This window comes from Pongo abelii, chromosome 2 (assembly GCF_028885655.2).
Source record: "Pongo abelii isolate AG06213 chromosome 2, NHGRI_mPonAbe1-v2.0_pri, whole genome shotgun sequence".
NCBI lineage: Eukaryota > Metazoa > Chordata > Mammalia > Primates > Hominidae > Pongo > Pongo abelii.
In genome coordinates, this window is record NC_085928.1 from 12111974 (window position 1) to 12129165 (window position 17192).

The 17192-nt window shown below is 47.8% G+C and overlaps 1 protein-coding gene across 3 annotated transcripts in view; it reads left to right on the forward strand.

Moving 5' to 3' along the window:
- LOC129047313 (solute carrier family 41 member 3-like) overlaps positions 1-17192 on the forward strand; it is an 83908-nt gene that overhangs the window by 27956 nt on the left and 38760 nt on the right. Inside the window, exons 3-4 of one of the 3 annotated variants that reach the window (XM_063721717.1) lie at positions 5754-5909; positions 11168-11275. In XM_063721717.1, coding sequence (XP_063577787.1) covers positions 5754-5909; positions 11168-11275 — 264 coding nt within the window. Of the gene's footprint in view, positions 1-5753; positions 5910-11167; positions 11276-11896; positions 12865-15274; positions 15601-17192 lie in introns of those variants that run through there. The other 2 variants (XM_063721718.1, XM_024244298.3) reach the window with 2 other exon arrangements.

The window sequence follows — 17192 nt, forward strand, 5'->3', positions numbered from 1 at the left end:
AGTACCAGTTGATTTGGATGGAGTCAGTGATTTCAATAATATTCGGTATTGGATGTGGGGGTCTGAATGGACAGGGTCATGCCATTAAGGTGGTGGTAATCCACCAGGAGGTACCCTTTTGTTCTCTCCAGGTTTAGGAATGAGCCATATTGGCCTGTGTAAAGGAGAAGCAGGGGGATTGACATACCCTTTTTAAGTCTCACATAATAAGTTTCCCTCCTTGAAGGTCCTATTGTAATTTGCATTGGGTAGTATTAACTGTTTTAATGGTGAGCAGGGGAGGGTCTGTGGAGTCTCATCTTGTCAAGCCAATTTGTAAGTCAGACCAGGTGGCAGGAGTGCCAGGGAGCACCCACCAGACTCACACCAGCCTGTAGTCAGTTAACAGTGGTTCTTGTCATGGGGGCAAAAACAACTCTTTAGGGTGGGAGGAGATGACAGAGCCCAAGAGAGACAGCAGATGTTCAAGCCAGCAATTGGCAGTTGCATCCCAACTGGCTGTGTGGGCTTGTTAGCAAGCGAAGAACAGACAGGGAGAGCTGGCCAGGTGTCCTCAGTCACGGTGGGCCCATCTGTCTGTTTGTGAGCCAGTTGTTATGGTCACCTCCTCTTCACCTCATCAGTGAGGGAGGGGGTCTCACCCTTGGGTTAAGGGTATGGTGAACCCTTGGCACCCAGGCCTGGACAGGTGAGGGCCACAGCAGTTCATTCATTCATTCATTCATTCACTCATTCAGGCAGCATATACTGTGTACCTGTGCCAGGCAGACACCCCTGCCCTCATGCCGCTCACACAGCAGGTTCTGGGGTCAACGTTGATAGCAGTGAGGGCCGTGTGCTCCAGCAAGTGGTGGGAGCGGCCCTGCGGAGGGAGGCCAAGAAGATCCCCCTTCCCCAGGAGGAGGTGTTGCAGGGGAGGCAAGAGAGGCTGCTTGGAGACAGTGTGGTAGCAGGCCAGCCTGGCAGGGGGTGGACAAGTCTTTCATCTTCACCTGTGGGTGGGTTCTGCCAGTTGAGATCAGAAGCAGAAAATAAAGAAGAACCTTAACAGTTATTTAAAATTTAATTGGCCTGATCTGTGAGACCTGAACAAGATGAGGGAAGAATTCATGCCTGTAAGAATGACCATCTGACCCAGAACCTGCCAAGGGTCAAGGTGACCCTGAGAAATGAATTGGATGCTGCGTTGGAAACTGCTCCTGGTAAACAAGCAGTTCCCACTGCAGTGTCAGAAATGTACTCCAGAGCCCCTGCCCACGCTCTGTGGACCCTCCCCTAAAACACACCCCAGTAAGAACGAGGCAGTGGGCAGAGATCAGTGGTCCTCAGCGTTCTGATCCTGTGGTCTTTGTGGGGCCTGGGCGGCCTGTTGCAGAAGCTCCTCAGGTGGTCCTGGTGCCCCTGATTGGTGAGCACCACTGATCTTGTGCCACTTGCTCATGCTGTGGGCTGTGGGGTGGGCTGGAGGCCCAGAGAAGGTCACACAGAAACCGCCGGACCCGGCTTCCACCTGCTGCTCCGTGCAGCTGGAATCTAGTTCAAGCTCTTTGAGATTTTTCTGCTGTGCTACTGAGCTATTTTTGAAACCACACTTTTGATTTTCTGGATTATAACCCAGTGAGCTGTGTTGACATGTTTTGTTCTCAGGTTTTCACAGGAAAGTCATTTTTCTTATATAATTACTTTATTTGCTTTTGATAGTTTTTTTATTTATAAAAGCAAACAATCACAATTGTCAGAATAGACAGAAAATTATAAAATAAAGATTACTTATGAACCCACCACCCAAAGGCAACTACTGTTAACATTTTGGTATATATCCTTCTGAATGTTTCACTGTGTGCACGTGTGTGTGTGTGTGTGTGTGTGTGTGTGTGTGTATCCTTCTCACTTTTTTTTTGAGATAGAGTTTCGCTCTTGTTTTCCAGGTTGGAGTGCAATGGCATGATCTCAGCTCACTGCAACCTCCACCTCCCAGGTTCAAGTGATTCTGGTGCCTCAGCCTCCCGAGTAGCTGGGATTACAGGCATGCGCCACCACGCCCAGTTAATTTTTGTATTATTAGTAGAGATGGGGTTTCTCCATATTGGTCAGGCTGGTCTCGAACTCCCAACCTCAGGTGATCTGCCCGCCTCGGCCTCCCAAAGTGCTGGGATTACAGGCGTGAGCCACTGCACCCGGTCTCTCACTCAGTTTTTAAACAGATTTGAGAAACATTTTTGTAATGATTTGTAACTTACTTGATCAGACACCTCTTTCTATATGAGAGTATGCAAATGGTTGTTTATTTCTGCATCTCCTGTGCTGATGAGGGTGGTTCCAGGATTCACTGTGTATGATTATACATTGTGCAATGATGTTTGACCACGTCCAAAACTATGATGACACTGTAAGAGGTGCTGACACCTGAAGGAAGCGATCACCTGTCTGGGGGCTGCTCAGCTGTATGCCTTGGGAATGTGCATCCCACAACAGGCCTTGAGCAGCCAGGGAAACTAGGCCAGCCTTAAAGACAGAGGACTCTGTCTTTACAGGTGATGCCTTTAAACCAGTAACTTTCTGCAACACTTCTCTCAGAATCAGGCCGTTTCTCTCTGCCTCCTGCCGGTCCAATCTCCTGTTTGAACAAACTGATCCTAACCATGGATGACGGGCAGCAATGGGGTTGGCAGGCAGGAGTAGCAGCCCAGAAGCTGAGGGTCTTGGCCTGCCTTTGACACTAACTTGCTGTGTGATCTTGGGAAACTGTTCATTTTCTTCATCTGCAAAACAGAACGCTATAGTTCCTGTGAACATCCCAGTGCTGTTGTGAAAATGACAGAATGTGAGAGAGCTCTGAGAAATACAGAGTGCTGCACAAGGGAACAAATGGGCATTCCTTCATCCATTTGCAGTGACTGAGTGTTACGGGCATTCCTTCATTCATTTGCAGTGACTGTTTGCGTGTGGCCAAGTCTGCTCTGTGCCCTCGTTATGCCCTGGGTTTGCTTCAGAGCACTTGTCACAGATCATCATTTATTTATTTCTTTTTTTTTTTTTGACTATCTGATAACCTGTGTTCATTCTGCTCACAGTGTACCCTGGCATTTAGGGCAGAGGCTGGCAATTACTAGGCCCTAAGTACTGATCTGTGGAATGGAGCCATGGAGAAATCCCCAAAATTGCAGCAGTGAGAAGGGCTGTGTTCTCAGGATGGGTGCGTGCCAGAGAGGGAGAGCAGATACACCTGCATTTCATGCTTCTGTTACGCAAAAGTGGGACCCGTCTTCAGGGAGTTTCAGAGAGTAAGTTGGGAATTCTGGGGAAAGAGCTGTTAGGCTCTGGCTGAGAGGAGGTGCCTCAGCTGGCCACGAGGCCTGGCAGACGTTTGGCCTGGGTGATGTGTTGGCCTGCAGCAGAGGGGAGGAGCATGGGCATGGCCCCTGTGAGGGTTGTGAGAAGCTCCCTCTGCAGCTGCAGCATATGACCATGTACTTGAAAGAAGGAGGTTCACGTGGATGTGTCTTTCCAGATTGCAAGGGGTCCGGATGCTCCTTTCTCAGGCAGTGTGTTGACCGCCATGGAGGATGTGCGAGCAAGGGCCATCCTCACAGTGCACCTGTGGGTTGTGCCTGTGAAGAGCACACACTGGTTTTGTGAGGAGACAGATTAGAGGGACAAAGGGCCATGGCGAAGGCAGCGTCTGTGGGCGGGAGTGGGGGACAGCTGTGGGAGAGGTGTGGGGACAGGCAGAGTGGATGTGGGACTGAGATGGTAGGGGCTCAGAGTGAGGCTTGCATTTCTGGCAGAACCTTTCCTTAAGGCAGGCCGCTTGGGAGAGGCAGGCTTGGAAGTGGCAGTCCTGAGAGACTGGAGGAGTGAGACACATGCTCATCCCTACCAGAGCCTAGGTATATGATCTGAAAGCTCAGAGAAGAGGTCTGGGCTGTGCGGGGTTTGGGAGTTGCTACATCTGAAATAGCGAGATCACGGATGGGGAAGAGATTCCCCAAATGCGGTTAACTATGGCTACATAACAAAGGACACCAAAGCTTAGCAGTTTGTTTAAAGCCAATTATTGTTTGATGCCGAATCTACAGGTTGAGCAGAGCCCGGTGAGAAAAACTGCCTGCTCTGCGTGGTGGCTGTTGGGCCAGCCCAAGACGGCCCACTCATGTGCAAGGCTGGGCTGTGGGCAGGACCCTGGCATACGGCCTCTACATGTGACCATGTGGTCTTCCTCACAGCAGAGTAGCTGGGAACATGAGCAGCCCAAGAGATAGGACATAGAAGTTGTCAGTTTCTTAAGATCCATGCCCAGAAACTGACTGCCACAGGGCATCTCTTCCACTTTGTTCTCTCGGTTAAGCTGTGGGGACAGAGGGAAGAGGGGGACAGAAACTCTAGCTCTCAGTGGGAATTGTGCTGGAGTTTAGGACCCGTTATGCATTGCTCCTATGAGGGGTTTAAAAATATCTGTTGAATGAATGAGTAAATGAAGGGTGTGCATGAAGACGCAGTGCAAGAAATATTGGGGGCATGAGGGGAACAGGTGCTGGAGAAATTCGTCTGGAGTTCGGTGGCAGGGACAGCCTTGGGGAGGCCGGTAGGATCCACACTGGGGAGGGCAGTGGACTCCAGGCCGGGGTCTGTACTTGAGCCTAGGATAGGCTGTCCAACGGGAGAACCAGATAACGTGCCCACTAGGGTGACAGTTTAGGTATGGGAGTGGAAGTGAGGCCTAGACCCGACCGCAGTGCTGGATTCAGCTGGTGTGAGTCTGACCCCCAGCTTCGTGCTTCTGCCTGCCCCTGCCTGCCCTCAGACCTGAACATTCTGTTCCTGGTGCCTGTGGAATGCGCAGAGGACACACCCAACAACAGAACCCCAGGAGTCAGAAGTGGCTTCCCAGCCCCTTCTTCTCTGGGTGAGGAGGGGTCAGCAGGGCCAGTCTGACCTTTGTAGCTGAAGAAAGTGAGGCCACTTTGGAAGCATGTTTATGAGACTTCCAGGCCATGGAGGGAGAACAGGCCTGCGTTTTCTTCTGTGAACACAGCTTCCTGTGGCCATGAACCCCCTGGCTGGACACAACTTGAGATGACCCAGGGCGTGGCTTCCTGCTTAGGGACCCATAGACTGCTTGACCTTGAGGAATAAAACTCGAGGTCTGTAGAGCTGGCCCGAGGAGGCAGTCCCTCTGTGCTGATATCTCCCCAGGCCCTCCTCTGCCAGGAGGGGAACAGCCCAGGACACTTGTACAGGGCAAGGTGGCAGCAGACCTTGGTGTGGGCACTCACCAAGGCCAGGCACCACGTGGGCTCCAGCTCTGTCCAGCCCAAGCCAGTATGGACCGGCCTGCTGGGCTGCTGATTGCTGTCAAGGCCAGTGCAGAGGGACCGTGAGCCTCCATGGCAGGTCGGCAGAGGGAGGTCCTGGCAGACACACAGCCACTGTCTGAGGAGAGCCTGACCTTCAGGGAGGGACAGCAGGGCCTGGCAGAGCCTCTGTAATGAGGCCCTGAGTCACACTGGCCTTTGTTCCTCACTCATTTGTGCTGGCCCTCAGCCAAGGGGCTGTTGGGGAACTCTCTGCAGGCGCAGGGCACCTGGTGACTGGGAAGCTTCTGTTTGTGTGGACTTCTTGGGAAGAGCGTCCTGGTGTGGGCCAGGAGGAGAGGACTGGAGCACTCCAGGCTCCGACTTCGTGCTCCTGGGATCGTGGTGCATTGCCTGGCCATGGTGGTCACCCAGCTGAATCTGGAGTTTTGCTTTCAGGGCAAGAAGCTGCGAGGCTTCAGCTGTGAGCTCACCCGGTCCCCACATGGGGTCTTGCCTGAGTCTTTCTTCACCATCATGTGCCAGGTCGTGATGCCCATTCTGCTGTCCGGCTTGTGCATGATGACGGCCGGCCTGGTGATGAACACCGTTCAAGTGCGTACTGGGTGTTTGGGGGATTGGGGTGGGAGATACACAGACTGGGTCTCCTGGCACCACAGATAGGGCAGGCTGGAGACATGAGGGGCCTCCACAGTGGGAGGGCAGCCCTCAACCTGCCCTTGCTGCTTGAGCGTCCCGGGTGTCAGTGAGGCTGGCAGGAGGGACCTCCAACGCTGAGACCTCGGCATTAGAGATTCGCAGAATGATGGAGGTTTGTCAGAACCTTAGCCTGCGTGTGCCTCCTCAGCCCAAGGAGCTCAAACCGCCTTCCTCCCAGTGCATGTGGGCTCAGGAGGCAGAGTCTGCCACTCACCAGTGGAGGGGATTTTTAGTCACACTGTTCTGCCTCGATTTCCCCATCTGTAAAATGGGGATAATGAAATCCCCCACCTCACAGAACTGTGAGGACCAGATGACTGAGTCTGTGTGCTGTGGTCCCTGTCGGGTGGGGGCATGGCCGCTGTGGGCAGAGCTGCGGTGTGCCCAGCTCGCAGCATGCTGGTGTCGCCCCTGGTAAAAAAGGACAAGGTTTGGAGCCCGGGGGTGCAGGTGGGAGGGCCATGGCGGTCTCCCTGCGGTGGAGGCATGTGCTGAGGGAGATTCGCTTGTCACAGTCTGTTTCTCCCCTAGCATGGTTCGGGCAGCGTATTGGAATCATTGAGAGGTTTGTGCTATCTGTCAACTGAAACATTTCGTAGAGGCAGTTTGGAAAAATTGGAAAATACACCCAAGCAATGGAGGAAGGCTGTCCCCTCATCTCTATCACCGCTGCTGTGGACCTTTCAAGACAATTTTCTATGTACATATAAACATATACATATATGGTTTATACTATGCAGTTTTGCTTTTTGTTTTTTTGAGACGGAGTCTTGCCCTGTCGCCCAGGCTGGAATGCAGTGGCGTGATCTCGGCTCACTGCAACCTCCGCCTCCTGGGTTCAAATGATTCTCCTGCCTCAACTCCCAAGTAGTTGGGATTACAGGCGCCCACCACCACGCCCAGCTAATTTTTTTGTATTTTTAGTAGAGACGGGGTTTCACCACGTTGGCCAGGCTGGTCTTGAACTCCTGACCTCGTGATCCACCCACCTCAGCCTCCCAAAGTGCTGGGATTACAGGCGTGAGCCACCGTACCTGGCCCGCAGTTTTGCTTTTTAATCTGTAAATATAAATTTAAAATTTCAACCCAGAAGGACACCCCAAATAGCATTTCATGTTCCCGAGTGTACACAGCACCTCCTTCCTAATGGCCACTCAGAGTCTTTCTGTGCCCCTGGGTCCAAGTTGGAGAGGGGCAGTCTGTACCCACCAGGCCACCCAGCCTCCTAATGTGAGCTCATGATGCCTCCTAGGTGGCTTCTGCTTGCTTGTCTCAGTTGATGGGACACTCATCCCCTTTTGGGGCTGGAGTGGCCTTTTGCATCCTGGCCAGCCCCCCATTAGAAAGCCTGTGCTTCTGTGGGCTTGCAACCTGAATACCCACTTGTTCCCCCAATAGCCTCATCCTAGAGCTGTGCTGAGAGCTTATCGCTCCTTCCCTGAGACCACCCTGCCGATGCTGGGGAGAGAAACTGTCAGGCGTTCCGGAGGGCTGGGCAGGGAGTGGGGGCCACAAGCAGGTGTTTGCCTGTGAAGGAAGAGGGAGCAGTCATTCTTCCTAGGGGTCAGGGGATCTGCAGAGGAGCAGGACAATTTGATTTGGACTTTAAAGGTAATGTAGCAATTTCCAGGATGCCCTGAAAAGACGTGAACATTCCAAGCAGAGGGATTTGTGTGCAAAGATATGGGCGAATGATAGTGTGCATTTGTGGAAAGTGAGAGACAGGGGTGGCTGCTGTCATGGGGACAGTGATACTGGGCAGGAGTGAGGGGCTCTGTCTATTCTGCCCAGAGGGTGTGCTGTGCACTGAGTGTAGCAGGTGTTTGCTTTATGTTAAAATGAGTGTCTTGCTGGTTTTATTGAAGGGTAGCATAGACATGTAGGAGAGCACATAACTCCTGTGTGCAGCTCCATGGACCACCTCAAGGTACAGGGGCGTTTGCATCCCTACCTGGGGCATCCCCAGCAGAGCCCCAGCAGAGTCCTCTGTGCTCAGCCGTCTCAGCCCCACCTCTGACTCCAGTGCTGTGGGTTTGCGTTGACTGTTCTTGACATATGCTTGTGTGTCTTTGGGGCTCATAGGACTTATGTGTTAGGTATACTCAGGAGAGGAGTTGGCAGTGAAGGGTTACAGGTGGCCGAGTGATGGGGTCATATTTGTGCCACAAAACTCACCCCAGGCAGTGGTGTCAAAGATGACCCCGAGGGTGAGACCGGAGGAGCAGGGGAGAGCTGGGGGACTGTGGGCAGAGTTCAGAGCCCCTCAAGTGCAAGAATCATTATTTCTGATGATTTCAGCCTCCCTAGTGACCGATATAGGCATCTTTACAGTGTTGCTGGAGAGGGCGGTGGCAGAATTTAAAAGTTGTGAAGACTTGAGTGTCAGATTGGTGAAAAGAAGGCGTTGAGTCCTGGCTGGCAGAGCAGGAAGGACACGGGTGGCAAGGAGAAGTTTGGAGATTTGGGGTTTGAGGTACTTGTGGGGTGTCCAGGGTTCAGCCAGAGTTGGATGGGCAGATCTGATGCTCACAGAGACTTCTGAGCCATAGACATTGGGAGGCACCCGCACAAGCCCAGGGTATCAGTCAGTGTATTTGCTATTGGCTGCAGGTAACAGGAAACCTAAATCAAAGGGACTTTAAAAACAAAGACACTTATTATTTCTGTAAAGAAGTCTAGAGATGGGACAGTGCCAGAATTGGTTAATTACTGGATTAACAGTGTCACCCAGTATTTTTTCACTTTACATTTGTATTAGTTTGCTAGGACTGCCATAACAAAATACCACAGAGGAGGTAGCTTAAACAATAGAAACTGATTTTTTTCCACACTTCCGGAGGCTGGAAGTCTGAGATGAAGGTATCGGCAAGGTTGGTTTTTGAGCTTTGCAGATGGCCCTGTGTCTCCACACGGTCTTCCCTCTGTACATGTCTAATTTCCTCCTCTAATGAGGATGCCACTCACACTGGGCTAGGACCCACCCTCATGACCGCATTTCAACTTAATTATCTCATGAAAGACAGTATCTCCAAATACAGTCATGTTTTGGTACTAGGCATGAGGACTTCACCATACGAGTTTTGGGGGACACAGTTCAGCCAGTGTCCGTAGACTTTGGTCCCGTCACGGTTGTGTGGTACCCGATGTGACCAGGCCGGACTTCTCAGACCTCACTGACCAGTCATAGCAACAGCTGGCAAGGAGGATGGGACTACCATGCATCAGGATTCAGCTTCCCCCCGCGTCTCCCGCCTAGGCTTCCTGCTGAAAGCCCCGGGAGCATGGAGCAGGTGGGGTGGCTGCTAGAAGATAGTGCTGTGTGTGCAGTGGAAGGGTACTCGAGCTGCGGAAGGGAGAGGGTGTGGGGAGAAAGAAGAACTGAAGAGAAAGCAGGAAGGAAGGTTGGTATTAACATGGTCAGGAGGAAGAATAGGGGCTGAGACGGGGTGGATAATGAGGTTGGCACAGGACTGGGGGGTGGAGGCCCAGAGGCCAGGGGAGAGGGTACAGAGCTGTGCCTGTCAGCAGGTGCTTTATCCGTGGAGCGGGGGACAGTGCCACCCTGCAGGGAGAGCAGCAGATGGGGCTTACCCATCAGGAGGCCACCACTTCCTTTAGGGAGACAGTGAGAGCCATAGAGTTGCAGCACTGAGGGTGATGGGTGAGAACAGGCACTTGTTCAGAGGTAGTAGTGCTCAGAGAGCAGGAGGAAGGCTGCTGGGTGGGGCAGGCTGAAAGGAGGGGTTTGCTGTGACTTTGGAGTTGGTGGGTGCCGGGTCTTGGGTATAGGCAGAGAGAGTGCCCATGAGCACGCTGGGCTCCACAGGAGGTTAGGGAGGGTGTGGGTGGTGGTGCCCGAAGGCCAGCTGGGGAGTACATGATGGCCTTGGTTCCCCTGCTGAGGACGGAGGCCCACCCTATGTGGAGGGGTGTGCAGGCTGAGAGGACAGCTGCACAGAACTGTGGCCAGATGCCACCAGGAGACTGTGAGGTGTGGGAGGACACCCTCCCTGGTGGCATTGTTTTCTTCTCAAGTTTTAAGAGAGGGCAAACTCAGAACTCCATCAGAGCTGGAACTGGATTCTGAATTCCACAGCCTGGTAGATAAGGAACAGGAAGAAACTAAACAGTGCTCATCTTCCTTGGTCTGAGAGCAGAAAGGAGTCTTAAAGGGCCTCTGGCCTGATCTCTTCACCTTCACGCCTGGTCAGGCCCGTTGCTGGGCAGCTTGTGGATGACTGTCCAAGTCCCTAGAGGCTGGGTGGATTTGCACATCTTTACACAGCTCTTGCCTTGTAGGGGATGGACAGGGCCTAGATCCCAGGCTGCCTTTCTCCTTGATGACAAAGCAGGGATTTGTTTCCAGGTCTAGAATTCCAAAACCAGGAGAAGCTTCTAGTGTTAGGCGTCAAAGATCTCTGCAGCAGCCACACAGGCAAAATAAATCAGTAGGATCAGATGGGGCATTAAAACTGATTTAGGGGAACATCTAATTGCACGTTAAACAGTTAAGAATTGTTTTCACCTCTACCAATAAATGTTTTCTCTTCCATTTTCCTTGAAGCATGAATCCCTTTCATCTGTCTTTAAAGTTATTGATTTTTCTACTTTTAATGGGATAGAGGCATATTCTATCTGTTTTTAAAAACCCTGAGCCCCACAGGGTGCTCAGTGGCAGCGTGCACACAGTCCCTGGACCTGGGGGCAGAGGGAGGCAGGGCCTGCATGGCCTGTGTGAAGATCCTTGATCCCTGGTAGAGGCAGGGCCCTTCCTCAGCCCAGCCGTCTTGCAGGTGTTTCTAAGCCTCCCCATTCATGAGAAATTCCCCAACTTTCTCATCCGGGACCTGTGCATGCCTCTACAGAACCCATGGTGCAGAGCACATGCAGCATGGCTGCCACCCGCTGGCCTCCAGCCTGGCCCAGCCCCCAGTGTGCTTACGGCCACTGATGCCGATTTAGTGAACAGCACTAAAAGGTTTTCACAGCTTTCATTTATTTCTGTTTAGTTTAAAGCCATTTAAGAAACTACTTAGTCCTATTTGTTCATTTTATAGGGAGTGAAAAGTGACTTGCTGAAGGTTCTCTCAAGAAATTTCCAGAGATTTGCTAACGTGTGTGTTTGGCTTATCTCCTTACTGTTTCCCTACCAGCACTGGCCTGTGTTTGTGGAGGTGAAAGACCTTTTGACGTTGGTGCCACCCCTGGTGGGCCTGAAGGGGAACCTGGAGATGACGCTGGCATCCAGACTCTCCACAGCTGTAAGTGGACACCTGGACATTCGAGGCGGCCACAAAGTGGGGCAGGCTCGTCCCTACCACCTGGTCTCCCCTGGCTCGTGGGCGGTGGGTTGGATTCTCCAAAACAGTGGATATTTCTGGGTTTTGTTACCTCATGATGCTGTCCCTTGTCCCTCTGCCAGCCCAACACCTTGGCTTTCCACTACCAAACTGGACGACTGAGGGATGTGCACAACCCTGTTTGCCCCTGTTCCTCCTTTGACCTAAATGTCAGTGGGTGCCATGTGCCCCGAGTCTGCACACCGCCCTGCCACCCACATCCACCTGGACCCTGAGCTTAGCCCCATCACACATTCACACAGAAGCCACGACAAGCAATGCAGACCTGATGGAGGGTTCCATGGAGGAGACAGGAAGGGTTTGTCACCCAGGTTAATAACCTTTCTCAGTGGCTTCTGCTCCCCAGAATGGCTCCCTGAATGCTTGATCACTGGAGGTGTCTTCTCTGGGCTCTTGAACCAACACAGTTCCTAGCTTTGCCAGCTCTTCTCACACCTTCCCAGCTATCCCAGGAGACTGCAGCTTTTTCCCTTCTACTACACAGAATGGTTTCTCCCTTTCTCTGATGCCCATGTGATATCCTGTGGGTGACAAAGACTGTGGCAAGAAGAGGTCGTGGTGTGTTCAAGGAACTGAGAGGACAGCAACATAGCTATAGAGTAGAGGGCAGGTGGGGTGGGAGCAGGGGGCTGCCGAACATGAGGCTGAAGAGATAGGTGAGGTGCAAGTGGCCGAACAATGGCCCCAAAGATAACCAGGTCCTAGTCTTGGAACCCGTGGATGTTAACTTATAGAGAAGAGGCCCTTGCAGAGGTGACTAAGAGAAGCCCCTTGGGATGGGAGATTGTCCTGGATTATCCAGATAGACCCAGTGTAACCACAGGGGTCCTTATAGAGAGGAACAGAGGGACGTTTCAGACAGGAAAAAAGGCCATGTAGTGGAAGCAGCATAAGAGAGGAAAGATGCTGTGCTCCTGGCTTTGACGACAGAGGAAGGGCCGTGAGCCAAGAGATGGAGCTCTGTGTGCTGGGAAAGAGAAGGAGACAGATTCTCCCCTAGAGCTTCCAGAGGGAGTGAGGTTTTGATTTTGACCCCTTAAGACTCATTTCAGACTCCTGTCCTCTAGAACTCTTAGAGGATAGGTTTCTTTTGTTTTAAGCCACTAAGTTTGTTACAGCAGCGAGAGGAAACTAACACATGGGGCCAGATCATGTGGAGCCTTGTGGGATGTGGAAATGTCTGAGCAGCTGGTAACATGATACAGCTACACACATGCACACACAACCCATGTATACACATGCATATGTGTGTGCACAATTGTTTTGGTCAGTGTTTGGGAGGGAAAAAAATGTTGATAGTAATCTCTGCCATGGAGGCATTTCAGGTGTTTGTTTCATAGTGCTTAACTGCATTGTTTTTTTTTTTTGAGACAGTTTTGCTGTGTTACCCAGGCCAGAGTCCAGTGGCATGATCTCGGCTCACTGCAACCCCTGCCTCCTGGACTCAAGTGATTCTCATGCCTCAGCCTCCCAAGTAGCTGGGATTATAGGTGCGTGCCATCACACCCGGCCAGTTTTTGTATTTTTAGCAGAGGCAGGGTTTCACCATATTGGTCAGGCCGGTCTTGAGCTCCTGACCTCAAGTGATCTGCCTGCCTCAGCCTCCCAAAGTGCTGGGATTATAGGCATGAGCCACCGTGCCCAGCCCGTAACTACATTTTAAACACTTCTCTACAATGATCGTATCTTAGTGTTTTAATTCTCTTAAAATATGTAAAACATGAGAGGAAAGAAAGAACTATTAATGTAATTCTTGAAGTTCTGACCTCATGATCCACCCACCTTGGCCTCCCAAAGTGCTGGGATTATAGGCGTGAGCCACTGCGCCTGGCCATATTAATGTAATTCATTACAACAGTCTGTAAAAGGAGAGCAGACACAGTATCATCGCAGTAGAACCTTCAAAGGTTTTACTTTCTTTTTTTTTCTTTTTTTGTTTTTTTTTAAATCAGTCTTAAGGTATAAGTTGGTAACAATAAAAACAGAGGGTTTAAGTGTGCAGGTGAATGACTTTTGACGAATACATACACCTGTGTAGCTGTGACCCTAGTTGAGACACAGAACATCTCCATCTCCCTGGAAAGTTCTTATTGCTGTTGCAGCCCACTCCCCTACTCCATACCGGCCCCCTCTGATCTACCTTCAATCTCCATCTATTAGTTTTGCCTTCAACTCCCATATGTGACTTACAAAGATACTCTTAGTGCAACTTGAAACAGAAGAATATTTTATTTATGTTGTTCTGTGTATTCTGGCTAGCATAATAAACTAGGAAAAGAAAGTAAGAGTCTTAAATATTGGAAAGGAAGAGAAAAACTTATTTTATTAGTGATATGCTTGCCTTCTTGGAAAATCTAAGCAAATCACTTAGAAAACTGTAAAACAAACAGTGAAGTGGGCCAGTTTCAAAACATCTAAATGAAATAAAATGTGTACATTAACATACGTAAGCATGTCTCTATACACTCCCGTACACACTGGAAATAGTCGTTTATAAGGTATAATTTAAAAAGAGATTCCCTTCAAACTATTAACCAGTTTTTAAATAGTTTCAGAATAATCCTCAAAACAAAATGGGCAAAACCTATACAAATAAACTACAAAGCTTTGTAAAGAGAAAAAAATTTGGAGAGAGATGAAGTTCCTGAATGGCAAAAGTTAATGTTGTAAAGTTATCAGTTCTCTTTCTTTTAGCTTATAAAATTAATACAAATTTTTCTAATAACTAGTGATGGTTGAGTATCTTTTCATGTGCTTATTGGCCATTTGTATGTCTTCTTTGGAAAACTGTCTGTTCAAGTCCTTTGCCCATTTTTTAATTAGTTTTTTTGGTTCTGTTGTTGAGTTGTAGTTCCTTATATATTCTGAATATTAATCTCTTATGAGTATATGCTTTGCAAATATTTTCTTCAATTCTGTAGGATACCTTTTTGCCTTATGTCCTTTAATGCAAAGAAGTTTTTAATTTTCATGTAGTTCATCTATTTTTGCTTTTGTCACCTGTGCTTTTGGTGTCATATCCAAGAAATAATTGCCAAATCTAATGCCTTGAAACTTTTTGCCTATGTTTTCTTTTGAGACTTTTGTAGTTTGAATTCTCGTTTAGGTCTTTGATTCATTTCGAGTTTATTTTTGTACATGGTGTAACATAAGCATCCAACTTCCTTCTTTTGCATGTGGATATTTGGTTTTCCCAGCTCCATTTTTTTGAAGACTGTTCTTTTCCCATTGAAAGTCCATGGCACCCTTGTCATTTGACCATATATTTAAGGGTTTATTTCCAGGATATTTTATTCCATTGATCTCCATGCCTGTCTTTGTACCACACCATTTAGATTACTGTAGCTTTGTAATAAGTTTCGAAGTCATGAAGTATGAGACCTCCAACCTTGTTCTTTCTTGAGATTGTTTTGGCTATTCAGGGTCCCTTAAATTCCATAGGAATTTATGAATGTATTTTTCTATTTCATCAAAATACAGCATTTAGTTCTTGTTTGTTTGTTTGTTTGTTTGTTTTGAGGCAGGGTCACCCAGGCTGGAGTGCAGTGGCATGAACATGGCTTACTGCAACCTCTGCCTCACAGGCTCAAGTGATCTTTCCACCTCAGCCTCCTGAGTAGCTGGGACCATAGGCATGAACCACTGCACCTAGCTAATTTTTGTATTTTTTGTAGAGACAGGGTTTCGCCATGTTGCCCAGGTTGGTCTCAAACTCCTGAGCTCAAGCTATTTTGGCCTCCCAAAGTGCTGGGACTACAGGTGTGGGACTACAGGCCACTGTGCTGGCCAGCATTTAGTTTTTTTGCTTAAATATTTTAATGTTTAGGTTTTGATGAGATTGTATTAAATTTGTAGATTCTTCAGCTAGTGTTGACATCTTTCTTTTCTTTTTTTTTTGAGACGGAGTTTCGCTCCATCACCCAGGCTGGAGTGCAGTCGCGCCATCTCAGCTCACTGCAACCTCTACCTCCCGGATTCAAACAATTCTCCTGCCTCAGCCTCCCAAGTAGCTGGGATTACAGGCACCTGCCACCATGCCTGACTAATTTTTGTATATTTAATAGAGAAGCGGTTTCACTGTGTTGGCCAGGCTGGTCTTGAACTCCTGACCTCAAGTGATCCACCTGCCTCGAACTCCCAAAGTGCTGGGATTACAGGCATGAGCCACCATGCCCAGCCTAGTATTGATATCTTAACAATATTAAGTCTTCCAGTCCACGGACATGGTATGTCTTTTCATTTATTTGTGTCTTCTTGAATTTCTTCAGAAACACTTTGTGGTTTTTAGTGTACTAGTCTTTTGCCTTCTTGGTTAAGTTAATTCATAAGTATTTTATTCCTTCTGATGCTATTATAAATGGTATTGTTTCTTAGTTCTTTTTTGAATTATTCATTGTTATTGTATAGAAACACAACTGATTTTTGTTTGTTGATTTTGTATCCTTCATCTTTGTTGAATTCATTTATTATAAAAATTTGTGTGTGTGTGTGTAATCTTTAGAGTTTTCAGCATATAAGATTACATTATCTGCAAACAGAGGTAATTTTACTTCTTCTTTTCCAATTTGTACATCTTTTACTTTTTTTATTTCTTGCCTAATTTCTCTGGCCAGAACTTTTAGTAGTGTGTTAAATAGAAGTAGTGAAAGCAGGCATCCTTGTCCTGTTCCTCATCTTAGAGCAAAAGTTTGTCTGCCACCATTAAGAGTGATGTTTACTATGGGATTTTCACATATAACATATAACCTTTATTATGTTGAGGTAGTTTCCTTTTATTTCTAGTTTGTTGGGTGTGATTTTTTTTTTAATCACAGAAAGGTGTTGAATTTTGTCAGATGCTTTTTCATCATGTGGTTTTTTTCCCCCATTGATTCTGTTAACATGGATTGATTGATTTTTGTATGTGGAACTATCTTGTATTCCAGGAACAAACCCACTTGGTCATGATGCATAATCCTTTTAATATACTGTTGTATTCAGTTTATTAGTATTTTTTGAAGATTTTTGCATCAATATTCAGCAGATATTGGTCTGTAGTTTTTTCTTCTAGTGTCTTTGTCTGGCTTTGGTATTAGGGTAACACTTTCATAGGACGAAGTTGGAAGTATTTCTCCCTCTTCAATTTTTTGGGACAGTTTATGGAGGATTGGTGTTAATTTTTCTTTAAATGTTTGGTAGAATTCACTAGTGAAGCCTTCTGGTCCTGGGTTTTCTTGGTTGGGAGATTTTAATTACTGATTTCGTTTTCTTAGTTTTTAGTATATTCAGATTTTGTATTTCCCCATGATTCAGTCCTGGTAAATTGTTTTCTCTAGGAATATATCCATTTCAGTTAGGCTGCCTAGTGTGTTTGGATACAATTTCCTCTCTTGTATTCCTTTTTATTTCTGTAGAATCAGTAGTTATGTCCCATTTTCATTTTTAATTATAGTTTTTTGAGACTTCTTTTTTTCTTAGTCAATTTACCTAAAGGCTTTTGAATTGTTGATTTTTTTTTTTTGAGGAACCAATCAATTATTAGTTTCATTGATTTTTCTCTGTTATTTTTCTGTTCTCTATTTTATTTATCCCTGCTATAATCTTTATTATTTCCTTCTTTCTGTGAACTTTGGGGTTAGTTTGCTCTTTTCTTAGTTTCTTAAGGTATAAGTTTAGGTGGTTTATTTGAGGTCTTTTTTTTTTAATGGAATTGTTTACAGCTATAAATTTCCCTTTAAAACTGCTTTCACCACATCCTATAAATTATGATGTGTTATATTTTCATTTTCATTTGTCTTGAGATATTTTCTAATTTACTTTGGAATTTTTTTTTTTTTTG